The sequence below is a fragment of the Cebus imitator genome, unplaced genomic scaffold (assembly GCF_001604975.1).
Source record: "Cebus imitator isolate Cc_AM_T3 unplaced genomic scaffold, Cebus_imitator-1.0 Scaffold107, whole genome shotgun sequence".
Taxonomy (NCBI): Eukaryota; Metazoa; Chordata; class Mammalia; order Primates; family Cebidae; genus Cebus; species Cebus imitator.
Window position 1 is genome coordinate 4,644,993 of NW_016107422.1, and position 27,740 is coordinate 4,672,732.

At 43.4% G+C, this 27,740-nt stretch overlaps 1 protein-coding gene and 1 long non-coding RNA gene across 3 annotated transcripts in view; both read left to right on the plus strand.

The window, feature by feature from the left end:
• LOC119472593 overlaps positions 1 to 1,573 on the plus strand; it is a 12,094-nt gene extending 10,521 nt beyond the window's left edge. The window contains exon 3 of the long non-coding RNA XR_005201745.1: positions 755 to 1,573. This is a non-coding gene — a long non-coding RNA (uncharacterized LOC119472593). The remainder of the gene's footprint in view (positions 1 to 754) is intronic.
• An 11,739-nt stretch (positions 1,574 to 13,312) lies between these two features.
• The window catches only part of MKI67 (marker of proliferation Ki-67), a 29,743-nt gene continuing 15,315 nt past the window's right edge, over positions 13,313 to 27,740 (plus strand). The window contains exons 1-8 of one of the 2 annotated variants that reach the window (XM_017537883.2): positions 13,313 to 13,535; positions 13,883 to 14,056; positions 16,735 to 16,813; positions 16,907 to 17,022; positions 20,479 to 20,545; positions 23,697 to 23,742; positions 24,227 to 25,306; positions 26,650 to 26,825. In XM_017537883.2, coding sequence (XP_017393372.1) covers positions 13,965 to 14,056; positions 16,735 to 16,813; positions 16,907 to 17,022; positions 20,479 to 20,545; positions 23,697 to 23,742; positions 24,227 to 25,306; positions 26,650 to 26,825 — 1,656 coding nt within the window. In that variant the 5' untranslated portion in view covers positions 13,313 to 13,535; positions 13,883 to 13,964. The remainder of the gene's footprint in view (positions 13,536 to 13,882; positions 14,057 to 16,734; positions 16,814 to 16,906; positions 17,023 to 20,478; positions 20,546 to 23,696; positions 23,743 to 24,226; positions 25,307 to 26,649; positions 26,826 to 27,740) is intronic. The other variant, XM_017537885.2, reaches the window with a different exon arrangement.

Here is a 27,740-nt window from a genome sequence, read left to right on the forward strand (position 1 = left end):
GAGATGGATATTGGTAGGATTGGATGGGACCTTCACAAATAGGAATTCCCAGAAACATCTTGTAGATGGACTCCAGCTGTAGAAAGTATTTCACCCACCCCTGTCACAATGAAAAAATAAGAACATGGATTAATATCAGTGTTTCAGAAACTTAAATCTTCCACTTAAAGTTCTTTATTTGATGTTCTTTTTTTTTCCTGACATTATGTCAATACTATTTTTTGGTGTTAACATAGAAGCATGGTGACACTAGCTATTTTTCTAATACATGTTTACTTGACAACACTAAATATAAACAGCCCTCTGTGATTTTATTAAATGCAGGAACATTTCATATAAAATCCAGAACTTTCAGACCCAAGATGTTTAGAAGGGAACCCCAGGGCACTAGGATTCTAGAACCTGGAGGGGAGGCAGGAGGCGAAGTCACCAATAGCCAAATCCTGTCCTCTTGCCAGAGCTCCACTTGGGAATTGGTTGGCAGATGACTGAGGTCAACTGTTTTCATCTAATTTCTTTTCCAACAGGAAAGGGAACGATGAGAAGATATATTGTGTATCTTCTCACTGCACTCCAAAAAAAATGAGTACACTATTCATGGAACCACCTTATTTCAAGCCCAGCCCAGCAGAAAGTATAGACAGTGATCTGGTGTTTATTCCCAATCATTTGGTTTTTACATGTGGGGACTGGGATGATCATTTGCATTTATAGGCAACACATTAATTCATTTTCAAATGTCTTCTTTTAACAGGGCTAACTGAAATGCTCAACACTCCAGTGAAGAAGAAACCACAAATGACGAGCAATATCCTGTCACTCTTTCAGATTCAGAAATTTTGTTTGAAAAAATGCAGAAGCTAATTCAAGAAACCTCTGAAAGAACTTTAGAGAGTTTCGATTGGTTGCCTTTCTTCCTGACACTATGATGTTTTGGGATAGGAACTAATAGACGATATTGTTTCTTTACCACTGGTAGTATAGCATTTACAACAGATGTTGCTGACTTGAGGTAAGATGTAACTAGCAGCCAGAGTTACCCACCAGCACCTGAGGAAAGGGCTCGACCTTGAGAACATCTGGTTGGCTTCAAAAATATACAAATACAAGATGATGCTGCGGATTAGACAACTGATTTTGGGAGAGGAAAACCTTTTAATGTATTTGGAAGATCAAGGTCAAGATAATGGTAGATAAAAAGAAAAAAATAAGATAAAATAAATAAATAAAATATTTGGAAGAGTCCTGAGGACTAATAAAATAAAGACACTGGAATACTTCGTGGACACCAGGGAGCAATTAAACATTGAAATGAAAGCAACATGCTGCACCTGCAGGTTGGAAAAAGTCCACATGTTATGAGGAAGAAGAAACGCACAATTCATTGGAATAAATATTGAACCTTTAAAAAACATAAGGGACATGAATACTAAAGGACACTGGACCACAGCAAATAAGGTGGTGGCAGTTATTACATGATCATTACATGACCTTCACGTTGGTAAAATGTATGTGCCACCTGAATTTATTCTTAGACCTTCTCTCAAAGATGTCTGCATTCAACACAGGCAGTAACGGCAGATAACAGTAAAGAATCCTTCTGTCATTATAGAGGGAAAACACTAAGTGTGGGAAAAGGAAGAACTAGTCAAAACTGCTAACAAGGCCGGGCATGGTAGCTCATGCCTGTAAACCCAGCACTTTGGGAGGCCAAGGTGAGCCAATCACCTAAGGTCAGGATTTCAAGACCAGCTTGGCCAACAGGATGAAACCCCATTTCTATCAAAAATACAAAAATTAGCCTGGTGTAGTGTCACATGCCTGTAGTCCCAGCTACTTGGGAGGCTGAGGCAGGAGAATCACTTGAACCCAGGAAGCAGAAGTTGCAGTGAGCTGAGATCACGACACTACAGGATCTAGCCTGGGCAACAGAGCGAGACTCCATCTAAATAAATAAATAACCGCTAATAATTTTAACAAGAATTTTTCACGAAGTGAATGAGTTGTGTTCAACTTCAAATGTGTGAAAAATTATTTAGTGAAAAGGTGGGCAGCTCAGTCTTACGATGCTCCAGACACTATCACCAGGATCATTGGGTAGAAATAGTTAAACAATTAGAGCAATATATACAGGGAGTGCGTATTCTACAGTGAACATAATTATGTGAGTTGTTAGGGAGGTTACTAGTGTGTGGAGAGAATTAGGGCAAAAGTTGGGTGATGAAGAGTTTTATTTTGTTTTAGCCGAGATGACTAAGTGATAAGAAACTCATTTGATGCCTGTGTAGTCGGGCATTTTGCTATAATGTAAGCTGTTATAATCAGGTTTTTCTTATTCATAAATTGGCAAGGCATCATATTGGCTGTCTTAGATTACCGACACCTTTAAAAATTAGCCTAATATTTTTAAATGCATTCCTTTTTGAGTTTACTTTTAGCTGTATTTTGAGATTTGTTTCAATCATTACTGATTTCCTTAGGGAATGCCCTCATGTCCAAGAATGAGAAACATAGCAATAAAGAACAATGCACCCCTAGTTTACTTATATTTGCAGAAGCAAATTTAAAGATGAAAATGGAAAGAAGACCATGAAAAAAAGAAAACCCCCAAAATGGAGCTACAAACTTACTTCTAGGTCCAAGATTAATGAAAGTAGAATATTTAAGTCTGGAAGAAATACTAGATTGTCCCTGACTTACATAACAGGTAAGAAAGTGGGGGAGACAAGTGTGGGCAACCTTCCCACAAGAGACCAGATTAAAAACCAGAAAGAAGACTGGGCATGGTGGCTCACGACTGTAATCCCAGCACTTTGGGAGGCCAAAGCGAGCAGATTGCTTGATGTCAGGAGTTCAAGACCAGCCTGGCCAACATGGTGAAACCCCATCTCCACTAAAAATTAAAAAGAAAAAACAAATTAGCCAGGTGCGGTGGCACACACCTGTAGTCCTAGCTATACAGGAGGCTGAGGAACTAAGACTTGCTTGAACCTGGGAGGCAGAGGTTGCAGTGAGCTGAGATTGCACCACTGCATTCCAGCCGGGGCGGCAAAGCAAGAATCAGTCAAAAGAAAAAAGGAGAAAGAAGTAACTTAAAATGTAACAGAGGAAGAAGTAACTCAATGTATCGATTAAGTAATTCAAAATGTATCAGACAAAGAAGTAACTTACAATGTATCAAAGAATTCAAAATGTATCAAATGCTCTGCTTGGTGGCTCTTGCCAGTAATCCCAGCACTTTGGGAGGCTGAGGTGGGCAGATCACCTGAGGTCAGGAGTTCGAGGCCAGCCTGACCAATATGGTGAAACCCCATCGAAGCAACTCAAAATATATCTTTCATATGTTTGAGAGGTAGAGATTCAGGGCAAACAATGTAGACTAAATCCAAGCAATAAGGAATTCAGAATTGCAAGTCATGTTTCTAAAATCCAAAGGAGGTAATTTGCTATTTTATTTCTTTATGAGCATAGAATATTTTGAAATATTTTTGCCCCATGTTGCAGGGACATCAAAACACATTATAGTATCACATTGCCAATTCCCAGTAAAAATAATGAAAGAAGCATTATTCTAAGCCATATAGTTTGTGTTTGTAGCTACTTTTTTATATCTGTCTTGGGAATTCCATCTCAAAGAGTAAATTCATATTTTGAAGACTTTATTCAGGAAGCACTAGAAGCTTGTGATTCCTAATCTCTGACTGCTTATGTTATGCCTCATACTAAAATTATAGGTAGGTCTCTTCAGTTGCTCTTTAATTCAACAAAACTTAATACAGCAGAAGAGTGATCATGTCTGGATTTCAAATGAGTTTGTTTAATAGTAGAGTGAACAAGTGTTTTATGTTTCCATAATGCAGATAACACTGTAAAAGCTCCTATTCAGTGGGAAGTACTTGTATCCTTTAACCTTTACTCAATCAAAAATATCTAAACTAAAGGAATAAAAGTACTAAAGTCACATCGAATTTACCTGCTCATATACTGTCTGTCATTTGAATAAATCTACAATACCTGATTAAATTCAGTTACTGTTCTTCTGGGGGACAGTAACTTTCTTCTAGTTTAAAAGAAAGCCGAAGGCCATGCGCGGTGGCTCATGCCTGTAATCCCAGCACTTTGGGAGGCCAAAGTGGGTGAATCACCTGAGGTTGGGGGTTGAAGACCAGCCTGACCAACATGAAGAAACGCTGTCTCTACTAAAAATGCAAATTAGCTGGGAGTGGTGGTGCAGGCCTATAATCCCAGCTACTTGGGAGGCCGAGGCAGGAGAATTCCTTGAATCTGGGAGGTGGAGGTTGCAGTGAGCTGAGATCATGCCATTGCATTCCAGCCTGGGCAACAAGAGCAAAACTCCATCTAAAAATAAAAATTAAAAAAAGCTGAATAGTTAAATTGTGTTGCTAATGCCCAGGTCCTTCTTAGCATGAAGTTAGAGTCCCTGTAGAGGCCAGTGTTGTGGCCACAGCTCTCACAGACATGTGGGAATTGACTGCTTTACAACGGATTGATTTGGCAGAATCTGAAAAGGCAGAACAGACCTGTTTAATGCCTGTTAGGATGGTGGTGATTACACTGACCTAAATTCACATCCAGCATTTATTGAATGTCCTTGATTTAATGGTCTTAATTTAAGTGAGATTAGTTGTGTCTCTCTCTGTAACATCAGCCCTCTCTTTTACTGTTGGATAATGACTTTGTGACCTCAATTTTGTACTATTCTTTAGAACATTTAAAAAAATTTACATCAAACTCTTCCTTTATTGACTCATGAAGCTTTCTTCCTTTATTGACTCATGAAGCTTCCTAAAGGAGACTGTTTTTTTCTTTCTTTCTTTCTGGTTTTGTTTTTGCTATGCTGAAGACATTGTTTATAGGAAGGAAATCTTTTTCTTCATTAGAGGTCACTAATATTATCCTAGGATTTTCTTCATAATCCCCTGCAGTGGGCTCAGTTGCATTTCTGCCATTATTTCCAGGACATTTTGGAGAAATGAACTATATTGTATATTTTCCAGGGATGGTCCTCAGAGCCATCTGAGACAATAGCATCTATTTTGACTTCCTTGACACAGAACAGAGACATACCTGAAAATTCCATTCAGTGAACTTGAAAGGACACTGGAATCTTGATCTCCATCTTGGCAAAGATGAATTTTGGAAAAAGTTAATTTTGCATTTAAGATCCAGGGCTAAATATTAATCATGTAGCTTGGTAACTTCTGTAAGACTGAGTTTCCAAGTGAGTAACATCCCTCTAATGGGAAGTTCTCAATAAAAGAAAGTAGTTTTCATATTTTAGGCTCCAAATGCCTGTATGATCCAGAAAGCACTGTCTTTCCTTGGCTTTCCTTTCTCTCATTCTCTATCCCCCACTCTCCTGTCTCCCTTATGCAGAATGTTGTCTTGGTACCTGGGCTCCATTTATCATTGGTCATCTCTAAAGATCTTGTTGAACCAAAACTGATTTTTATAGTATAACGGAAATTTGTTTGAACCAATCATTAGAATATTGGTAATTGACATTCTGTTCTCAAGTAATGTAAATCTCTAAATTCAAAATCACATATCTTCCTTTCTATTTTGTAAGAAGCAGATGCTTAAAAAATGGTTTGTGATATCCCCTTTCCAGAGGCTCTGTAATAATGAGACACTCCTCACCCTAAGGAGAAAGAATTACAAGGTGCTGGATGCAGGTGCCCTCTGTCCCAGAAAGTCCAAGAATCATGAAGCCCACAGGCTTGGGAGTTTCAGGTTCTTAGTTACTTAAACATTTAGCATTGGAAAGAATAATCTTTTGTAATTGATTATTAATTGCTTGTAACTATAACTTTATTTCAATGACTTCATTAATGATCTTTTGAATATCTCTGCTGGTGTAGTCATTTACGGTGGATTTGCCAGTCTCCCCAGTTGAATTGAAGCCCTTCCTCCACAGGAATCAATGTGCACCCCAACATTCTTTCGACACTTATTTGACTTTTTCTTTTCCATTTTGTACTCTAGTGATTCTTTTCTGAAAGACTTACTCTTGGCTTTTGGATCATCATTGAAGGTGGCTTTTAAGCCTCAGCCCCCCCACTTCTGCTCCCACTGTGTATGTCAGTAAGAAATGGAATTTGCTTTATGAGCTACAGCAACGTCTTTATCCACATTTTCCCAAGTAATCCAGTAAAGCAGGTTAAATAGTGTTCAGCCTGATGTCTGATTTTCAAAATTTGAGTTACTCTGCAGAATAAGCGTATATACACTCATTAAATAAGTTAATAAGGAAAACTCTGAGACATTCATGGAGAATTAGGCAAACAGCCCCAAATTTCATTGACCAAAAACAAAAAGGGGAAAGTTTAAGAAGATAAAAAGTGTTCGACCTTTCTATTAATTTTCAAATCATGTTGAAACAATATTCCCTGTTTGTCTTATCAAATTAGCAGGGGCTTTTCCCATGAGAATCCAAAGGACTGATAGTAAATAGGCATTCTCAAGCATTGAACTGAGTGGAGAAAAGGTCACAGGCTTTTCTTTTTTCTTTTCTTTTTTGAGATGGAGTCTCAGTCTGTTGCCCAGGCTGGAGTGCAGTGGCACAATCTCGGCTCACTGCAACCTCTGCCTCCTAGGTTCAAGTGATTCTCCTGCCTTAGCCTCCTGAGTAGCTGGAATTACTGGCACATGCTACCACATTCGGCTAATTTTTTTTTGTTTGTTGTTTTTGTTTTTGTTTTTTTTGAGACGGAGTCTTGCTCTGTTGCCAGGCTTGAGTGCAGTGACACAATCTTGGCTCACTGCAGCCTCCACCTCCTGGGTTCAAGTGATTCTTCCACCTCAGCCTCCCGAGTAGCTGGGACCACAGGCGTGTGCCACCACGCCAGGCTAATTTTTGTATTGTTTTAGTAGATATGGGGTTTCACCATGTTGGCCAGGATGGTCTCAATCTCTTGACCTTGTGATCAGCCCACCTCGGCCTCCCAAAGTGCTGAGATTACAGGCATGAGCCACCGTGTCCGGCCTAATTTTTGTATTTTTAGTAGAGACGAGGTTTCACCGTTTTTGCCAGGCTTCTCTCAAACTCCTGACTTCAGGCGATCTACCTGCCTCAGCCTCCCAAAGTGCTGGGATTAAGGCGTGAAGCATCATGCCCAGCCTAGGTCACAGCTCTTTTGGAAGGCAAGCAGTTTGATGACAAGAAGCGGCAAATGTTGCTTAATTCAGCAACTAGATTTTGGGAGACCTGCCCTAAGAACACACTCTGTGACATCAAAACAAGAATTCTCTCACGATGTTCACCACAGCATTATTTCTAACAATAAAATATTAGGGGAAAAAACTCATTCTTTGAACAGAGGAAAATAAGGAAGGTTATCAAAGTGATGTTCACTCAAAATGAATGAGTAAATATTTATGTTATAAAGTGAGATAAAAACAAGAATTAAATGGTGTTTATATACATTTATATGTTATGTTGATTATTCAAAATAATCATTAAAAATATGACTCTATTGTTTTGCATCTCTGGGTGACCTTCTCTTCCTTTTACATTTGTAGAATATTTTTCAAATACTCTATAATGAAAACATGTAGTAGTATTTTATTAAATTAAAAAAAGATTTTTCAAAATTTTGTGTTATAATGAGATGTGTTTCAATTTTTTTTCTAAAGTTGGAGAATTGAGATCAGTGTCCTGGTTCCCTTTTTTCCAGGGGTCAGTTCATGTGTGGGCAGAAGGCCCTGTGGCTTAAGCAGGTCTCGCAGGTCAGGGCTCATCCAGGGTGATTTCTCTCCTGATGGCTCCTTAAACTGCCTGTTGCAGAAGTGGTTCCATCTGCAATCTCTCCTTGCCTCCCTCCTCCAGGGTTAGGGAAAAGCAGATTCAACAGGCCAAGAGCTTTGGGCCAGGTGCAGTGGCTCACATCTGTAATCTCAGCACTTTGGGAGGTCAAGACTGGCAGATCATGTGAGGTCAGGAGTTTGAGACCAGCCTGGCCAAGATGGTGAAATCCCGTCTCTACTAAAAATACTAAACATTAGCCAGGTAGGTGGTGCATGCCTGTGACCCCAGCTACTCGGGAGGCTGAGGCGGGAGAATCACTTGAACCTGGGAGGTGGAGGTTGCAGTGAGCTGAGATTGCACCACTACACTCCAGCCTGGGTGACAGAGCGCGAAAAGAAAGAAGGAAAGAAAAAAGAAGAAAGAAAGAAGGAAAGGAAAAAAGAAGAAAGAAAGAAAGAAAGAGAGAGAGAGGAAGAAAGGAAGGAAGGAAAGGAAGAGAAAGGAAGAAAGAAAGAAAGAAAGAAAGAAAGAAAGAAAGGAAGGAAGGAAGGAAGGAAGGAAGGAAGGAAGGAAGGAAGGAAGGAAAGAAAGAAAGAAAGAAAGAAAGAAAGAAAGAAAGAAAGAAAGAAAGAAAGAGAGAAGGGAAGAAGGGAAGAAAGAAAGAAAGAAAGAAAGAAAAGCGCTTTGGACCTTCCAGGAAAGAAGATGCTTAGGCTGCCTGACCCCAGGGAGAGATCAATAGTGGCCAGGAGGCAGGAGGCCCAAGGGCACACATGGCCTCAGAGGGTCGGGCAGGAGTTTAAATTCTATTCTAAGGGCAATTAGAAGGGGGTAAGCCTAGGCGTTAATTGGCAGGAGCTCACTGTGTCTATGATGATGGCTCTACAGAGGTGCCTAAGTTGAGTTCCAGAGGTGAGCAGAGTGTTAGATCACATACATCATTGTCATGATTGAGACTTAGGGAAGGGAGACGCTAGCAGAATTTGATGTGGGAAAGGGGTGTGGGTCAGTCTGTGCTTCAGAAAATTTGCCCTGATGAAGCCGCCTCCCAGACAGGCCGGGTACAAAGGCTCAGGGGACTGAGCGGGCACAGAGACTGGGGTTTCAGGAAGGAGTAACCCTCAGATCCCTAGTCACCCCCAACCCCACGACCCCACACTAGTGAAAGGAAGGATGGGAGAAGTCCAGCTTCTGACCTGGGGTGTGGGTCACTTGGACCCTGCTCAGGGAGCCAAGGACATGGGGTGGCCGGGAGCTTGGACTCCAGGTAGTGAGCTCAGCTTTGGCGCCGGGGTTGAAGCCAGGCAGATGCTGCTGGCTATTATGTGTGCCCGGGCTTCAGGGCTGGAGCTGACAACCGCACACTCCAGGGGCTCAGTGATGCTCGCTCCCCGCCTCCCTCCCCCGCCTTGGCCAAACTTTGAGCTGGAGAGAGTGCCATGGCCCCATTCACAAGGCCTTTGGTCCTCCGCTTCCCTCCACGGGGACGATTTCTGGCCTTCCCATCCCCTCCTCGTTCCCCCCTACATTAGGGTTCCTTATCTCCACTGATTGGAGAGGGGTACGCTTGGGGACAGTGATGAAAAGATGGGGCAGTGTCGGGGAAAGTGAAGTTCGGGGAGCCTGGTGCTTTCTTGACTGGCGCAGCGCCCCTCTCTGCAGCCACTGCAGGGTAAAGGGCCTGGGTAGGGAGCCAGGTGAACCGCCGGGATCCGGGTCTCCGCGTGGGCTCGGGGGCACCTGCATCACACGGCTCTGCAGTGTGTGGATGGGACCCCGCCCAGATTAACCGCGTTTAGGGGACGAGACGGGCACTTCTGGGGGCGCCAGCGGCCCAGGTGGCCGAGCCCGAGGTGTCCCCGCCCTGCGCCTGCATCTTCCGCCCCGGGGTGGGGGTGGGGGCGGGGGCGGGGGTTATGAACTTTAAACCTGCTTCTTCCAGCTGAGGGCGGCCCCGGGACGGCTCTCTGGGAGCTGCGATGCTAGAAGCAGCCTCAGGTCAAGGTCAGGAAAGAAACGCACTGACAGCACAGGAGCCAGAGCTACAGAGACCGCCCTAACCCGCAGGGCCGCCCGCTGAGACCCGCCCAGGCTGACAGAGAGCCTTCCGAAGCAGGTCTCTGCACGGCTCCTTTACTGCTTAGAACTCGTGTTTCTGCTTCACTTTCCCCTCTGAGTTTATCCTATAGCAACTCACGTGCTTTTGTATTAAAGGGTCTTCTATTCGTGTCTGTTCTACTTATCTGAAACTCTTCCTTGCTTTCTCCTATTATTTATTTATAAGGCAAGGCCTCACTATGTCGCTCACGCTGGAGTGCCGTGGGCGATCTCAGCTCACTGCAGCCTCCACCCCCTGTGCCCAGGTGATCCTTCTTCCTCAGCCTCCGAGAGCGCTGGGACTACAGGCGCAGGCCACCAGCCTGGCTATTTTGTTTGTCTGCTTGTTTTTTGTAGAGATGGACGATCTCACTATGTTGCCCAGGCTAATCGCCAACTCCTGACCTCCACTCCTGCCTGGATCTCCCAAAGTGCTGGTATTACAGGCATGAGCCACCTTGCCTAGCCGTCTCTTCTTTTTTATATATACACACTCATACACTTATCACACATTTATTTATATACATATTTACTAAAACAGTTGATGAAACAACACGAGTGTTTCAAATTACAATTGTATGAAATGTACAATCAAATATTGTTGTAAGTATACACCTTAATCAGACGGATGGATACAGTTAAGGGAATTGCTGGCTGGTTACTTTGCTGGTTGCCTGGGGCAATGTCCAGTGTAAGCTCCAGGCAGATGAGATCTGAGGCTGGGAGTAGGAAGTGTGAAAAGGACCTGGGGCAGGGACTCCTTTGGAGACCTGTTCCAGGGCTGACTCAGTTTGGGCATGAGAGGGTGTGGACTTTGAGGATATGGAAACCGATTCCCTGAGGCTCCTCTGATCCACATAACCCCTGGAAAGGCTCTTCCTGCACATCCTGGGTCTCCAGTGCTCTAGCCACAGGCTTTTATTCCACACCCCATTAGAGATGCTGATCACACTGAGGGAGACACAGAGCCAGAAGCCATCCTGGGAATGGGAGGCTTAGGGTTCTGCCCACAGTCCAGAGATCTGGTTTACAATTCATAAAACAGTTCAAAGATAGGCTGTCCTAAGGATCTAAGACCCACCACTCTCACCATTCCCCGGCATCTTTCCTTTAATTTTCTGCTCTCTCTCGAGAACGGGTCCCCTGGTGTTCACTAGTGTGTGGATTATTGGACAGATATTCCAGCACCTCCTAGGTCTTTTTTTGAGGCAGAGTCTCACTCTGTGACCAAGGCTGGAGTGCAGTGGTATGATCTTGGCTCACTGCAACCTCTGCCTCCTGGGTTCAAGTGACAACCTCTGGAGTAGCTGGGATTACAGGTGTGCACCAGCATACTGGGCTAATTTTTGTATTTTCAGTAGAGACAGGGTTTCACCATGTTAGCCAGGCTGATCTTGAACTGCTGGCCTCACATGATCCACCCACCTTGGCCTCTCAAAATGTTGGGATTACAAGCATGAACCACCGCACCTGGCCTAGAACCTTCTAGTTAGAATTAAGCTGCATCCATGAGGATGGAATCCTGGAAACAAGCAGTAAAGGGGTGAGAAAAGTTGTATTTTATGGGGTTATGCAGTGGTGAGCTTTGTTTGATCATTTAATGGGGCATAACATGGAAACTCATGCCCTCTAAAAGGTTTATATAATAGTATCCCTGCATTCAATTTTTCTGCATCAGGCCTGGCCCATACAATTTAGAGTTGCTGTCCTGTGCTTTCACGTTGCTTTCCACAGTTTCTCTATTTCCATCAGCAGCTGATTCTTTATGCTCCAGAGTAAAGGGCTCAGTTTTTTCAAACTTGTGATCCCTTTACGCTCTTAAGAATTGTTGAGAACCACTAGGAATTTTTATTAATGTGGATGGGTTGTATCTAGCTATATTTATATATTTTAAGTTAAGGCTAAGAAATTCAAAAATATTAATTTATTGATTCATTTTAAGACAGTGATGCACCTATTTCATGCTAATACCAATAACTTATTTTTATGAAAAAAATATGCATTATCCAAAACAACAACAAAATGAAAACAGCACATTACTTCACATTTTTGTAAATCTCTATAAAACCTGGCTGAATAGGAGACAGGGGGAGTCTCCTCACTGCTTCTGCATTTTCGGAATGCACCCCATACTCTTGGGAGCAAGAGAATGAGAAGGACAAGTAACACCGAGGGTAATTACAGACGTGGTTTTGATCTCATGGACTCCCCTGCAAGGAATAGGAAACTGTCAGGGGCCCCTCCACACAGTGAGGACCTCTGCTCCTGATCAGGAGAGCCAAGCTCCAAGGCTTGTTGAGGAGCTGGAGGAGGTGAGATGTGGGGGTGGGGTTGTCACCAGAAGCTTGTTTGGGCTCCATCCACTTCACCCCAGGTGGCCCACGGAGCCTGAATCTCCACCAGCACAACAGAGGCAGACCCCATAGAATCCTGTGCATAATTATTTTAGGATTCACCCATCTTGGCATGCACAAGTCATTTCAATCGAAGAATGTTTTCTAATAACAAAACATTGTAAACCTAAATATGTGGCAATAGTAAGGATTAAGTACATTATGGTTTCCTGAAGCCCAGTGCTCTGCAGCCATGAAACAAGAGAGTAAAAGCGAGAATGTGCTCAGTGGAGACAGCCTCAGGAAAGTTAAAAGCAGAGAACACAAAGCCTAGAACGGTGTGTATGTTATGATCTTTTTTTCTATGCTTTTGAAAAAAGAGAAGACACGTATAGCTGGAAACGACACACGAAACTACTTTATACAACTGGTTGCGTTTGGTTAAGATGTATGGATGGAAGAGGGAGGTTTCATTTTTTGATTTAATTTACTCATTATAATCATTTTTTGAGACAGGGCTTTGCTCTGTCGTCCAGGCTGGAGGGCAGTGAAGCGATCTCAGCTCACTGCAGCCTCGACCGCCCGGACTCGCGATCCTCCCTCCTCAGCTCTCCCAGTGGCTAGAACTACGGGCGCGCCTCCACGCCTGGCTAATGTTTTGTAGAGACGGTCCTCTCCGGGTGGCCCAGGCTGGTTCTGAACTCCCGGGCTCAAGAGATCCTCCTGCTTCACCGCGCCCCGCCTGAGGTTTTTTAATTTTTAAGAGTTTTACATCTTCTGGCCAGGGGTAACGTTATAGTGCCCCAGGTGTTGGGTCCTTTAAGCCCAGGGTGGCCGGAGGGGCCGTCCCGGGTGACCGGGCTCTGGCTCTGCCCCCCGCAGGCCGCCCTCTCCCGGCTGCACCAGGTCTCCCTCCGCGGACGAGCGCGCCGGCCCCGCCCGGGAGCCTCGTTGCCCCGCCCCCGCCCCGCTCACGCCCTCGCGCCCTTCCTATTGGTCCCGCGCCGCGCTGTCCCGTTCAATCGTCGCGCTTAGCGCCAGAATTTGAATCTCCGTTTTCGTTTGAATTGGGCGGGCGCGCGGGGCTGGCGGAAGGAGGCGCCGGGCGGGCGGGAGGACTCGGCGGGACCCGCTGGAATCGGGCGCCGGGGGACGCCGCCTGTGGGGACACCGGGTCCCCGTCGGGGGCGGCGGCTGGAGCAGCGGGGACCGCGGGCCGGGGCGGAGCGAGCGCGGCCGGGCGGAGGTGAGCGCGTGGCCGGCTCCCCCTGCGGCGGACTTTGGGTGCGCCGTGAGCGGTGGATCGACCTGCGGCCTTGCGGGCCGGATCGTCCCAGGTGAGCCGCGGCCGGGACTCCTGGGAACCGTCCGGGGTCGGGGGCTGAGCCGCGGGGACCCCCCCGCACCGAGCTCCTCGGGGACGCGCGGCCTGGACCCGGCTCCTCCTGGGCTCTGGCGAGGGCGTCTCTGGAAACTCCAGGGAGGCGCCGGGAACAGCACCCGGGCCGCGGGACTTTGGGGCGCCAGGGGCTGCGGTCGGACCGTGCCGGGGTCCCCGCTGGCCAGCTGCGCTGTGCTCCTGTGCGGCCGGGGGTGCGCGAATGGGGCGCGCGGCCCTGGTGCGTCGCTTACGGGTCCCTTCTTAGCGCCTTTGCTCTCACAGTAATCCGTGCTTCTTTTGCAGGGGAAGAGTTGTTGTAAGTCTGCTTCTGGGCAAACCTTTGGGCTTCCTCTACGGATTATATACTCAGCTTATTGTTTAGAAAATGGGGCCCATGAGACGCATCGTTACTATCAAAAGGAGCGGGGTCGACGGTCCCCATTTTCCCCTGAGCCTCAGCACCTGCTTGTTCGGAAGGTGAGCCCCGCGGGCGCGCGCGGACGGTTTAGCCCAGAAAGGAAAATGTCTTTATCACAGTACACGGTCCAGGAATGTGCTCTGCGATTCGGTCCTGTGGTCGCATTTCCTTGGTGCTTCTTCCGTGTTACTGAGTTGACAGAGTTGTGTTTTGTTTGTTTTGCCAAATAGAAATTTGATGCTAGTGTTTGTATATTTAAGTGGTTTTAGAAATCAAGCCAATTTAAAAACTCGGTTTTCTAATCGCGATAAAGAAAGATGTAGACGGTCTTCATATCTCACGGGCTTCAGGCGGGCGTCAGAAGACACTGTGTGCCCCTGGGACCCTCGGTAGTGGGCATCCCTGGCCACTTGGGACACTGAGAGAATGAAGGTTCTTGGCTCTTTTTGGCGATAGGAAAACGGGACAGAAAGTCTTCCTGCCTGGCATTTGAGAACCTTTCCTCTTACGTTGCTGTCCCGTTTGAATAACGCTGTCCCTGTATAACAGGCACAGTTGCGAACAGTGCCCCTATCAGCCTCTGACATGTGTCCCACTAGAGGCCTGAGAAGGGGTCACTTCCTATGTGGTCTGGGTCCTGCCTCCCATCCTTGCCTCACCCCACCCTGCTGACCCCATCCCCTTCCTTGCTCCTCCCACCTAAGGCATTCCAAGCCCTGTTCACCTTGGTGCTTTTTACACACTTGGAAGTTTATCATGGGAAAGTTCTCTCTTTCCCCAAACTTGTGTGATTTCCATCATTCAGGCGTCAGGTTAAATGTCACCTCTGAGGAAGCCTTTCGTGAAAGCTTGTATTTCCAACCCCACGGCTTCAGGGGTAAGTTGTGGGTTTGTCTCCCACTAGACTGAGCTCCCCAAAGGAAAGGACTATCTTGTTGCTAATCATGTGTGCAGGGCCAGGGGTGGTGCCTGGCATAGGGGATGTGATCTATACTTAGCATTCTGGCAAGGGTCAGTAGACCACGGGCTGGCGCCATGGATTTGCGATCACTTGATAGCAGTGGTTCTCACAGGAGCGCTATCTTACCTTCCACAAGTCATTGGATAAAATCTGGAGAATTTCCATGTCACAATACAGGAGGGGAGCATGTGCTGTCATCACGGAGGAGGAGTCATGGTGGGGATCCTACTAGGCTCAGGGCAGCCCCCACAATACAAAAGCACCTGGCCCAAGACGTCAGCAGTGCCATGGCTCAGAAACACTCATCTACAGTAGTCTTCCTGTCAGACAAATTCTCAGTTGTAAGGGATAGTCTCTCCGTTGCTCAGATGTTCTGTTACCTTAAAATCAAATTATCTTATTGGGCTTAAAGAAGCTTTTCGATTTTCATAGATACCTTTCTTTTCAAAAGGAAAAATATAAACATTTCATTTTAAGTGACAGTCCTTTTGCTTTTTTACAGTAGTACTTGAATATATTTTCATGCAAGATTTTATAATTTAGAAACTAATCTGGGTTTGGTCACATAACATGGGTAGGAAGAGGTATTCTTAGACTCCAAAGGTTCAGATGGAGGACAGGCCATTGCATACTTTGTTCAATTTTTATTTTTATTTTTATATTTTTTGTTTGTTTTGGAGACAGAGTCTTGCTCCGTCACCCAGGCTGGAGTGCAATGGCATGACTCGGCTTACTGCAACCTCTACTTCCCAGGTTCAAGCGATTCTTGTGCCTTAGCTTCCTGAGTGGTTAGGATTCAGGCGTGAGCCACTACGCCCAGCTAATTTTTGTATTTTTAGTAGAGACAGGGTTTCACCACGTTGGCCAGGTTGGTCTTGAACTCCCGACCTCAGATGATCCACCCCCTCGGCCTCCGAAACTGCTGGGATTACAGGAGTGAGCCATGGTGCCTGGCCCCAGTTTGTTCAAATTTTTAAGATCACAGGGTAGAACAGGAATACTGAAGAATCCAGGAACCTAATGGTTCTTCTGATTATTAGTTTGTGCAGGTTTGGGAATTGTCTCTTCTGCTGCTTTGCCAAAGCTTTCTGTGGAAAAACAAGTTGAATTTAGATTTTTTTGTTGTTGTTGCATGCAAATTAGTATTTTTATTGTTTAGAGAATTTTGAATCTGTCGGTAAATACAGTGTGGTTTTAAAACAATAAAAAGCTTCCCCATAATAAGCATTTACTATGTGCTAGGCAAATTCGTGACGTGTACAGCTCATTTAGCTGTTGGAACATCACATGATGTAGGTTCTAATGTAATCTCTTTATTGTATATGAGGAAACTGATACACGGAAGTGCTAGCATAAAATAAGCACATTTGGGGATGATTAAACCATTAACCATAGTTAACATTACAAACAAACTTTTTTTGAAAAAGCACAGGGTATTAAAAATAGTCATTGTCCAAAATTGATGTAAGTACTCCTTTCTTTGTGCCTTTTAAGTATAGCTTTTTATATAAAAGGTAATTCAATTTGTATTCTATTGTTTTCTCTTATTTTTATATACTCTCTGTTTTAAAGACCTAATAGTTACATGTTTAATGCTTCCAAAAGTTCTCTGCAAAATACAAAGATCCTTTACATTGCCCATTTTGTTTGTTACTTCTTTATGTCCTTATATTTGCAGACCAAACATGCTAGTCAAATTGTGTTTTATTTCGGGAAATTGTGCTAATGTTTTAAAAAGTTGCAACAACCAAACCCACCTTCTTCTTTTGCATGAAGGGGTATTGAATGTGACATCCGCATCCAGCTGCCTGTTGTGTCAAAACAACATTGCAAAATTGAAATCAATGAGCAGGAGGTAAGTGGTTTTTTGGAGGTCTATTTTTAAAACTTTTTAGTTCACTTTTAATCTGTTCATTAGTTACATATTTCCCCCTTCTTTCATTTTCAGGCAGTATTGCATAATTTTAGTTCCACAAATCCAACACAAGTAAATGGGTCTGTTATTGATGAGCCTGTACAGCTAAAACATGGAGATGTAATAACTATTATTGATCGATCTTTCAGGTAGGTAAAAGCTGATTGGGCTAACAGTTAATGTCACCTCCTGATTAACCATAAACTAGTGTCATAGTCAACTGTAATTCTTCTTTACTGTTCATGGTTGTCAGAGTGTTTCAGATTTCCACAACAATAATCTTAATTTAAAAGGATACGGATCTAGGAGGATGACTAATTGCGACAAAATGTGATGGAATTCACGGATTTGGATGCGATAATTATGCAGAGGAAGGTTGACCTTGTCCCAAAGGAGTTTGTTATTTTCTTGCAAGTGTGAAACTGCATGAGATTTTTCTATTCATTGTTTTTGAAATGATGTATCGCTTTGTTGCCAGGATGGAGTGCAGTAGCATGATCTTGGCTCACTACAACCTCTGCCTCCCAGGTTCAAATGATTCTCCTGCCTCAGCCTCCCTGGTAGCTGGGACTACAGGCGTATGCCACCATGCCTAGCTAATTTTATTCTTTTTTATTTTAAAGCAAAATACACTCAGAGAAAAAGGTACGAAACAAGATGTACAGGCCAGTTTATCATGTGAATACCCTTTTTGCTGCTACCTATTACGGACTGATTTGTGCTCTCCCCAAATTCATATGCTGACTTCCTAATCCCTAGTACCTTAGAATGAAACTGAATTTGGAGAGAGGACATTTAAAAAGGCAATGAAGCCTTTTTGAGGCCATCAGTATGGGCCCTAATCTGCTGCTTGGTGTCATTATAAGAGGAGATTAGGGAACATATGCATAGAGGAAAGCCCATGAGGAGAGGCAGCAAGAAGGCAGCCATGGGCAAGTCAAGGAGAGGGGCACAGAGAAATCCGACCCAGCTGACACCTGCGCTCGGACTTCCAGCCTCCAGAACTGAGAAGTGCATGTCTGGTGTTGAAGGCATTCAGCCTGTGGGTCTTTATTATAGTGGCCCTAGCAGACTAACATAGAACATTTCCCCAAGCTTTTTTTAAAAGGCTGTTTTCTAATCACAACTTCCTTAGCAAGTAAACCACCATCGTGGCTTTTAGGATATCATAAATGTCTGGAGTTTTACTACCTAAGCATGGATCTCTGAACACTATAGTTTTGTCTGTTCTTATGAAAGTCCTTAACAGTGATATAATAATATATACATTTGTGTCTGGCTTGTGCTTTTTATGTGTGTGAGATTCATAGCATGTTGGACATCTGTGGTTTGTTCCTTCTCATGGCATAAATATTTCACTGAAAAAAATATAATATATGCAATAATATACAGAATTACACAGAATTCATTCTGGTTGGACATTTGACAAGTGTCATCTTTTAAATGTGTCAAGGCTTGCTTTATGATCAGATATGGTTAATTGTTTTACTAATCTGCCCTGTGTAATTGAAAACTGTATTCTACAGTATCTGATATATGATATGCATATAATATATATATACATATATATATGTATGTATATATATATATATATATATACACACACAGATACACACATCCCCATTAGATTCATATCTTCTCTATACCTCGTAATTTCCCCTCTATTATTATTAAGAGATATGTTCAAATCACCTACTGGGGATTGGTTGATTGATTTGTTTTTATCTCTGTCAGTTTTTGCTTTGTATATTTTGAGGCTGACCTATGGTGCACACATTTAGAATTATGTCTTCCACGTGCATGGAACTCTTTTTTTCATTGAGAGATGTCCTCTATTTTTAGCAATGCTTTCTTTTCTGCTTCATGTTTCCTTTGGATAACGAATATAGCTAAACTAATTTCCTTTTGATTAGTGCTTGTGTAGTATAAATTTCCACCCCCTTAATTTTAACTTTTCTTAATTTTTATGGTTTAAGTTATTTCTTAGAGCTTGTTGTCAGGTGAACTCTTGTGTTTAACTGGAATATATTCTTGCTGAATTGATCCTTATATAAAATGTTCTTTTTCTCTATGTATAATTTTTGTCTGAGACGATTTTGTTTCACGTTAGTAGAGCACTCCAGTTCCCCTCTGGTTGCTGTTTGCATAGTTTGTTTATCTTTTCCATGCTTTTATTTCAAACAATTTGTGTCTTTGAATCAAAATTGTGTCTCTGGTAGACAACATATTAGTGGGTCATTTAAAAATCCATTCTGCTAAATGGATCTCTGTCTCTGTTACTGTCTTCATTTGTATTAGATAGTTTTTTAATGTACCACTTAAATTCCCTCATCATGTCTTTTACTGTGCTTCTTGGAAGTTTGCCTTCATTTTTAAAGAGTATTTTTATTGAATACAGACTTCTAGGTAGGAAGTTTTTGTTTGTTTGTTTTGAGACAGAGTCTTGCTCTGTCACCTAGGCTGGAGTGCACTCTTGTGATCTTGGCTCACCGCAACCTCCGCCTCCCAGGTTCAAGTGATTCTCATATCTCAGCCTCCTAAGTAGCTGGAATTACAGGTGCTTGCCACAATGCCTGGCTATTTTTAAAAAATTTTTTAGTAGAGACAGTGTTTCACCGTGATGGCCAGGCTGGTCTCAAAGTCCTGGCCTCAAGTCATCTGCCCACTTCAGCCTCCCGAAGTGCTGGGATTACAGGCATGAGCCACCACGCCCAGCCTATAGGTAGGAAGTTTTCAGTATGGATTGGAGAGCTGAACTCTTTTGCCAAAACAAGACATTATCCAAATTGAGAAAAATTCAAATGATTAAAGACATCCAAGAAAGATTAGAAAGTGAACCTTAGAAAGACAGACTTGATTCTAAACTCTACTATGAGAAACAATTTCAGATGTCTGACTGCTTCAGATTTTACTTAGGTTGCATATAAATTCAAATCAGGTTATTTCACTGAGGCTGAGGAGTTTTCATTATGCAAAATAAAGGATTGCTTTGTGGCTTGATCACTGAGGTTTGCCAGGACAATTATGTATCTTGCTACATGTAGTCTTCCTAAGATGTTCTTGTCTTGTTCAGACATAGACTGAGTATGTGGGAAACTGAAGTGATCATAGTGTTCTAAGGAATAGCTTTGTAGTTACTCTGTAGCATAAGCATAGCCTTTTCTTTACCCTGAAGTATGTGACTTCACAATGTGAGAGAGATTCAATTACCTACAGGCTTCCTGGCTGGACTTCCAAGCCATCAGATGATTTACATGGACTTAAACTAGAAGAAATTTGTCTTTGCTCTCATGTTCATTAGCTTCTCTCATAGAAGGTGCTCGGGAACATTGTCGAATCATACCTGGGCTGGTCGTCAGTGATCAGAGGTCAAACTGGGCCGACAACCTCTGACTGGTGTTTCAAAACAAACTTCACGCAGCTTATCTAAGTTTTTAGTGTAAAAGCACTTTTCTAACTCTAAGTTTATTTCTTTGTATAAAGTCGTGTCTTGAACAAAACCCAAAGTTTGTTCTTGATCCTTGGACGTTAAGTGGATACGGAGACTTCAGCCCCAGAATACAAATTTTTGATCAGGTTTTATGTCTGTTGTTTATGCACTGCAGGTATGAAAATGAAAGTCTTCAGAAGAGAAGCAAGTCAACTGAATTTCCAAGAAAAATACATGGACAGGTGATGGGAAATATTCAAGTTTGGGCTCTGATTCTTTTTGGTAATATGAGATCATTCACGTATGCTTTGATGATTTCTTACTTGAAATCAGTGACAAAGAGAGTGGTTACTGGTTATAGTAGGAAAATGTAACTGAAGTATTAAAACAAGTGGAACGTAGACATATTGAACTAATCTAAAATAATATTTCCCCCCCCCTTTTTTTTTTTTTTTTTTTTTAAATTAAGATGGGATTTCACCATGATGGCCAGGCTGGTCTTGAACTCCTGACCTCAGGTGATCCACCCACCTTGGCCTCCCAAAGTGCTAGGATTACAGGCGTGAGCTACCGTGCCCGGCCAATATTTCCTCTTTGTTATTCAAAATCAGAGTACTAAGTTGGTCTTATGCTTTTGGCCAAAAAGTCTACTAGAGTATGTTAAGATCTTTTTGCAAGCCCAGGAGTAAGATAACCCCAACACACAGAGCTAACATTTGGGAATTGCATTATCTGGTGGCTCATTTTGTATCCCAGGCATTGTACTCATCCATCTTTATGTGTCTGAAATAATCACATCGTGAAAATCGTTGAGTGCCAAAGATGCTTCTCTATTTTGATAGACAGACTACCCATGAAATGGGAAGAGGGATCCTTGTGCTTTGTCATGTGAGAGAATCCTATAGTTTGAGTATATCAGTGTGGAAGAGGTATTCTAACTGTACAGCTTATGAAAACGTAATCATCAGCATGTGCTTGGGTATTTAGATTGAATACATCAGTGTGGGAGAGGTGTTTTAATTGTACAGCTTATTAAAACACAATTGTCGGCACATGCTTGGAAATTTAGTGTGATTTAGGCTTAGGATAAGCCCTGAGAATTTATATTTTTCCTACATCTTAGAGTGCTCCTAAAGCTAGTTTCATATGAGCTCCTTGGAATATCTTGGCTTAGGAGAGTTATCTTAGGTGCACCTGAAATTAACAACAAGTACTTGAAATTCAACATTTCTGCCTTTTTGTTTTTGAGATAGAGTCTTGCTCTGTCGCCCAGGCTGGAGTGCAGTGGCATGATCTCGGCTCACTGCAACTTCTGCCTCCTGGGTTCAAGCGATTCTTCTGCCTCAGCCTCCTGAGTAGCTGGGACTACAGGTGTGCGCCACCATGCCCAGCTAATTTGTAGTTTTAGTAGAGGCAGGGTTTCACCATATTGGCCAGGCTGGTCTCGAGCTCCTGACCTCAAGATCCACCAGCCTTGGCCTCCCAAAGTACTGGGATTGCAGGAGTGAGCCACCATGCCCAACCCATTTTTGCCATGTTAAGTACTGCCTCTTCCCTAGAGGAATGCCTGAATGTTGAGCCTGTTGGTCATCAGTTCCTGTGCTGGAAGCAGTTTCTGAGGCATCCCACACCGCAGTCACCAGCCAACTTGTTAGTCTATGGGAGTAAATCGACCAGAAAGAGTTGAACTGTAGGTTAGATATCTGCCACTTGACAGTCTAGGAACTGTTCTGTTGCTGGTCTGTGATCAAGTAAGTACTGAAATGGAGTAGGTAGGAAATATGACAGCAATTCAACAGCAATTTTGTGGCTATTAAATATAGTCATCAGCAAAAATGAGGTTCTATACTTTATATATTCATGATTTTATTAGTAGTTCATTTATATTGTTTAGTCATAGATTCTTGTTCCACTTCAGATTGGAAATAAAAAACTCATCCCTCACATAGATAAATTTAGAAGCAAGGTGTTATATATCAATAAACTTGAAATTAACTAAGGAAGTTAGATTCTTTGCCTTTGGTAGTATGTTTTAGATATTTTCTTAATAATCCAGATGATAAGCTTTTCTTCTTTTGGGACATCAGACTTTTATAAAAGTTTTATATATGTGTTATTCTTTAGTTCTTCCACCCTTCTAGAAACAATTCCGTATGAAGGGAAGTTAGGGCATTGTCTCTGGGGAGCCAGGTGGGGGTGCTGCGCCTGCTTCCAGGCTGGGAGGTTGCAGTACCCATGGATGTACCATGCATGCTTGTGCCACGACTTCACTTAGGGTGAATCCAGGCTCTCACATCCACCCAGGAGGGCACACATGCCGAGTGGAGCAGTAGTTCATCCACAGGTCCTGTGGCTCATTTCTTTTCTTTCTTTTTTTTTTTTTTTTTTTTTTTTTTTTTGTGTGTGTGTCAGAGTCTTGCTCTGCTGCCAGGCTGGAGTGCAGTGGCATAATCTCCACTCACTGCAATCTCCACCTCCTGGGTTCAAGTGATTCTTCTGCCTCAGCCTCCCCAGTAGCTGGGACTACAAGTGCGGGCCACCACGCCTGGCTAATTTTTGTATTTTTAGTAGAGACAGGGTTTCACCATGAAGGCCAGGATGGTCTCCATCTCTTGACCCTATGATCCACTCCCTTTGGGCCCCCCAAAGTGCTGGGATTACAAGCATGAGCCACCACGCCCAGCCCCTGTGGCTCATTTCTGAGAAAACTGATGATGCAGTCCACAGTTCTGTGTTCATGGTGGGCTACAGATCTTCAGTATAGGTGATGTTTAATATTAACTTGGTTCTTCCACAATATGATGTTGGGAAATAACTTTAAAAGAAGTTCTAAAAATGCACTGAGTTCGATTGTAATGATTTTAAGCCTTGAGTTTGTTTCCCATTAATCACTCACTATTTTTAAACAAGTCAATTAAGAAGCACTTTTATCCTGACCAAGCTCCCAAATGACTTGAGCTCATTTCTCAAACAGTCTTTAAAAGTCATACAGGAGTGGTTTGGTAAAGAAAACTTTTTTTTTTGAGATGAAGTCTCGCTTTGTCGCCTAGGCTGGAGTGCAGTGGCACGATCTCCACTCACTGAAATCTCTGCCTGTTGGGTTCCAGAGATTCTCCTGCCTCAGCCTCCTGAGTAGCTGGGACTACAGGTACCTGGCCACCATGCCTGGCTAATTTTTTTATTTTTAGTAGAGATGGGGTTTCACCATGTTGGTCAGGCTGGTCTCAAACGCTTGACCTCAAGTGATCCGCCCACCTTGCCCTCCCAAAGTGCTGGGATTACAGGCATGAGCCACCATGCCTGGCCAGAAAACAATCAATACTTTTTCACTGTTGTGACTGTCAGTATTTAGAAAGACCTGCAAATAACTGTTCTTATTTTCCCAACTCACAGGAGCCAGCACGTCGTGTCTCAAGATCTAGCTTCTCTTCTAACCCTGGTGAGTAGCGGTTGGGTTTAGTTCTGGCATCCTGAAAGATCAGGTCTTTGTGAAGCATAATGGCAAAGAAAAGTCAAGAAGAATGCAGTGCTAAACACCTAGCCTGTCAGAAATGGAGGAGGTGTCATTTATCATGTCAACAACAGGCAGATGCCTAACTCTTTTCCCTTGGTGACTGATGGGGTGCTGTGCTTAGGAGAGACTCCAGGCACGAGGAAACTGCCTGTTCAGCTGCCAGCTCAGTTCTCAGTAGTTTGATAGCATGTGATATTGCATACTGGTTATTGGGACTAATGTGATTTATTTATCTGTATTATAATACTAATACCTTGAGACTTGCAAGTTTTAGGCATTAAATAATTTGTAGGCTAAGTAAAAGCTAGCTTATAAGACAATCTGAAACAATTAAAATATTGAATTCCGCAAATGTTAACCATTGAGAAAACGTTGAACTTCTGTTTCTTATTTCATAATAATTGCCAAGATGGGAAAGCTCCAGATTCCAAGGCCTATTCAAAAATCACTGAAGGAAAAGTATCAGGAAGTCCTCAGGTACATATCAACACTGTCAAAGAAGACAGTACTGCAGATGACTCAGAAGACAGCATTGCCCAGGAAACATCTGATGTTCATTCCTCAGAACATGCTGGACGTAATGGCAGAAATGCAGCTCATCGCATTTCTGGGGATTTTAGAGAAATTTCCAGGGTAAAATTAATGAGCCATTGTGGAGAACTGAAGTCTCCTTCCACTACACAGTGTCTTGACGATAGCCAAAAAAACGAATCTCCCTTTAGGAAGCTGTATCAGTCAATGAAGAAAGAGTTGGATGTAAAATCACAAAAAGAAAATCTTCCACAGTATCGTAGAAAATCTGGATTACAAACTGATTACACAACAGAAAAAGAAAATGCTGATGGTTTACAGCAGGAGACACAACTGTTGTTCTCACGTAAGTCAAGACCGAAATCTGGTGGAAGCAGCCACGCCATGGCAGAGCCTGCTTCGCCTGAGCGAGAGCTCGCCCAGGCCAAGGGCAAGGGAAGAGACGTGGAGTCTGTTCAGACTCCCAGCAAGGCTGTGGGTGCCAGCTCTCCTCTCTATGAGCCGGCTCAAATGAAAACCCCTGAACAATATCCACAGCAACAAAATTCTCCAGAAAAACATAAGAACAAACACCTGTATACTATTGGTAGAAGAGAATCTGTGAATCCGCGTAAAAACGAAGGCTTTGAGGCTGGTGATAAAACTCTTACTCCCAGGAAGCTTTCAGCTGGAAACCGAACACCAGCTAAAGCTGAAGATGCAGCCGACTCTGCCGCTAAACCAGGAAATCTCTCTTCCAAAACCAGAGGAAGTATTCCTGCAGATGTGGAAGTTCTGCCTAGAGAAACTGAAATTCAAAATGACCCCTTTTTAACTCTGTGGCTCACTGAAGTTGAAAGGAAAATCCAAAAGGATTCCCTCCACAAGCCTGAGAAAGTGGGTGCCACAACTGGACAGATGTGCCCTGAGTTACCTGGTCTTAGTGCAGTTGATATCAGCAACTGTGGTGATTCCCTTAGTAAGTTTATTTCGTTGTCAATTTATTTTTTCTAAAAGATGAACACTTTCTGTTTAGCCGTGAATCAGTGAGACCTTCATTCATTCAGTAGTGACTGGCGTTGTGGAAGAGAGTGTAGGCACTTAGGGCTCAGGGATAGGACAGACATGGGCACTGTTTCTGCTGACAGCTTAGTACCGAAGGCCTAGGTGATTTTAACAAGGAATGACAGGAGGCGGAAGTTGTCAGGGAAGTATGAAGCAGGGGTTATTGAAGGAGGTAGGGTGGCCCCCAAAATATTCCATTCTCCTCCATCTGTCACAAAACAGAAAAGAGAATACTCATAATTGCTTTTCACATGGAGTTGAATTCTGAACTACAATCAACTGTATCATATGAGTTTGGTCATTTGGAATAAATCACTGGAAATCATTGAATGTAGTGGTAGTTCTCAAGTATTTATACTCTGTTTTCAGAGTGTCCTACAAACAATTTACTGTAAACACTGGACTCTACCCATGAGGTTATATGCCAGGCAAATTTCTAAATGCTTTGCAGACATTAACACTTGATTCTTGGTGCAGCAGGAGTGCTCATGGCTAGGTTTTCTTTTTAGATCTATGTCACAAATGAGGAAACTGACAACCCAAGGCCACCCAGTGAGTGGCAGAGATATGACCTTTATAGCAGGTGTGGTAGCTCCTTGGGAGCTTCCTATACTCCTCGGGATTGGCTTTTAGAAGAAAAGTTGTCTAGGCCACGGACGCAGTATTCGCACTATCAGGCTGTTTCTGCAGGTGGCCCATAGTGGTGGGGTGTGAGGCTATCGATCAAATAAGGCCTGTAATAGCAGTCTTAGTGTTCCACCAAGCCTCATAAAGGGGAAGCATCACTTAGACAAAGAATTTATGGTAGCTGGTGGCTCAGGAAGATGTATAATTGAGGCTGGGCTCCCGTGAATTGACTCAGAACCACCTGGAGGAGTTTTCACAGCTCGTGTATTCTGGTCACTGAGTGAAGCCCAAGTGCATGTCTTTAGAGAGTTCTCTCCAGCTGTCATCCCCTTGCTCCAAGGTGAAAGCTACTGCTTCACACTCCTCTTTCATACGTCCACGCATAATGCTTCAATGTTTTAAAGAAAGCCTTTGTACTGTCCAGTGGGAACTGGATGTCTTAGTGGCCTCTCCTGCAGTCCTTTAGGAAGTTTTAGTGGCTTAAGCTTCGCCAGGATCGCAAGAATGGAGGTGTGCTGTAGGTGCTGTTTCTATGACTTTTCACTTGGTTAGTCTTTAATGCTAATGTGAAATAAATCACTAATCTTCGTATGTTTTTTCATTGCTCTTTCCACGTTTGTATTTGTTTAGATAAGAGTGAGGGAATACCTTTGAAAAGAAGGCGTGTGTCCTTTGGTGGGCACCTAAGACCTGAATTATTCGATGAAAACTTGCCTCCTAATACGCCTCTTAAAAGGGGAGAAACCCCAACCAAAAGGAAGTCTCTGGTAGTGCACACTCCACCTGTCCTGAAGAAAATCATCAAGGTGAGTTGAACAATTAGCATTCTCATTCACATCCAGTGGCTCACACACTGGGTCCATATTGCTTTCTAAATTCTGACACAAGTAGAATTATGATGAAGACCTTTATTTATTTAGTTTTTTAAGAAACAAGTTTTAAACAAGATGAAATAAAACTCACTGATGTGGGTGCCAGCAAAGGAGCCCCTGGGTCCCTGACCGTGGTGCTGACGCAACCAAGTAGGGGGAGTTCTTGGTGTTGTCCTTTCAGTGCAGAAGTTCCCGGACATCCACACTTACAGCACCAGGTAATCACCTGCAGGCACTGCCACGACAGCCAATTACAAAAATTCTGGATACATCACCAATCACAAAAATTCTGATACATCACCATCCTTATGGATGGTTTTATTTTCTTTTAGAGTTACAAGGCTATAGTCAAGGCATTTACCTGGTGTAAAGGAAAATCATCAATGGCATGTCAACATTTTACACCCTCAGCTTTTTAGAACGATTGCTTACCTGTTCCTTTGCTGTGTTGTCTTTCCTGCATTTTATACCCCTGGGAAGCCATGGCCCTGTAGCTTTGTAGCAGGGCCTGGGCGGTCTTTCTTTTCTTCTCTTCCCAGCAGGAGCAGAAAGTGATGCCTGGCTCCGTTTCCATTCCACTTGCCTCTGGGACCAGGCCACTGGTCCCAGTTCAGGCTACTGGTCCCAGAGGCAAGTGGCCTTCTTCCATGTGGACTGCCGGGGGCTGCGTGCCCATGGCTGGTATTTACTGGGGCTGAGATCAGACCCTGCCTGTCTTTTCACTTATCAGGACGTTTCTTCCATCTTTCTACCTGAAATGACCTCAGTTCAGACTTGGCTTGCTTCTAGTTCCTTTTTCTTCCTTAAATTACTGGGACAGTCTCACCTCTACCATAGTCTTGAAAGACA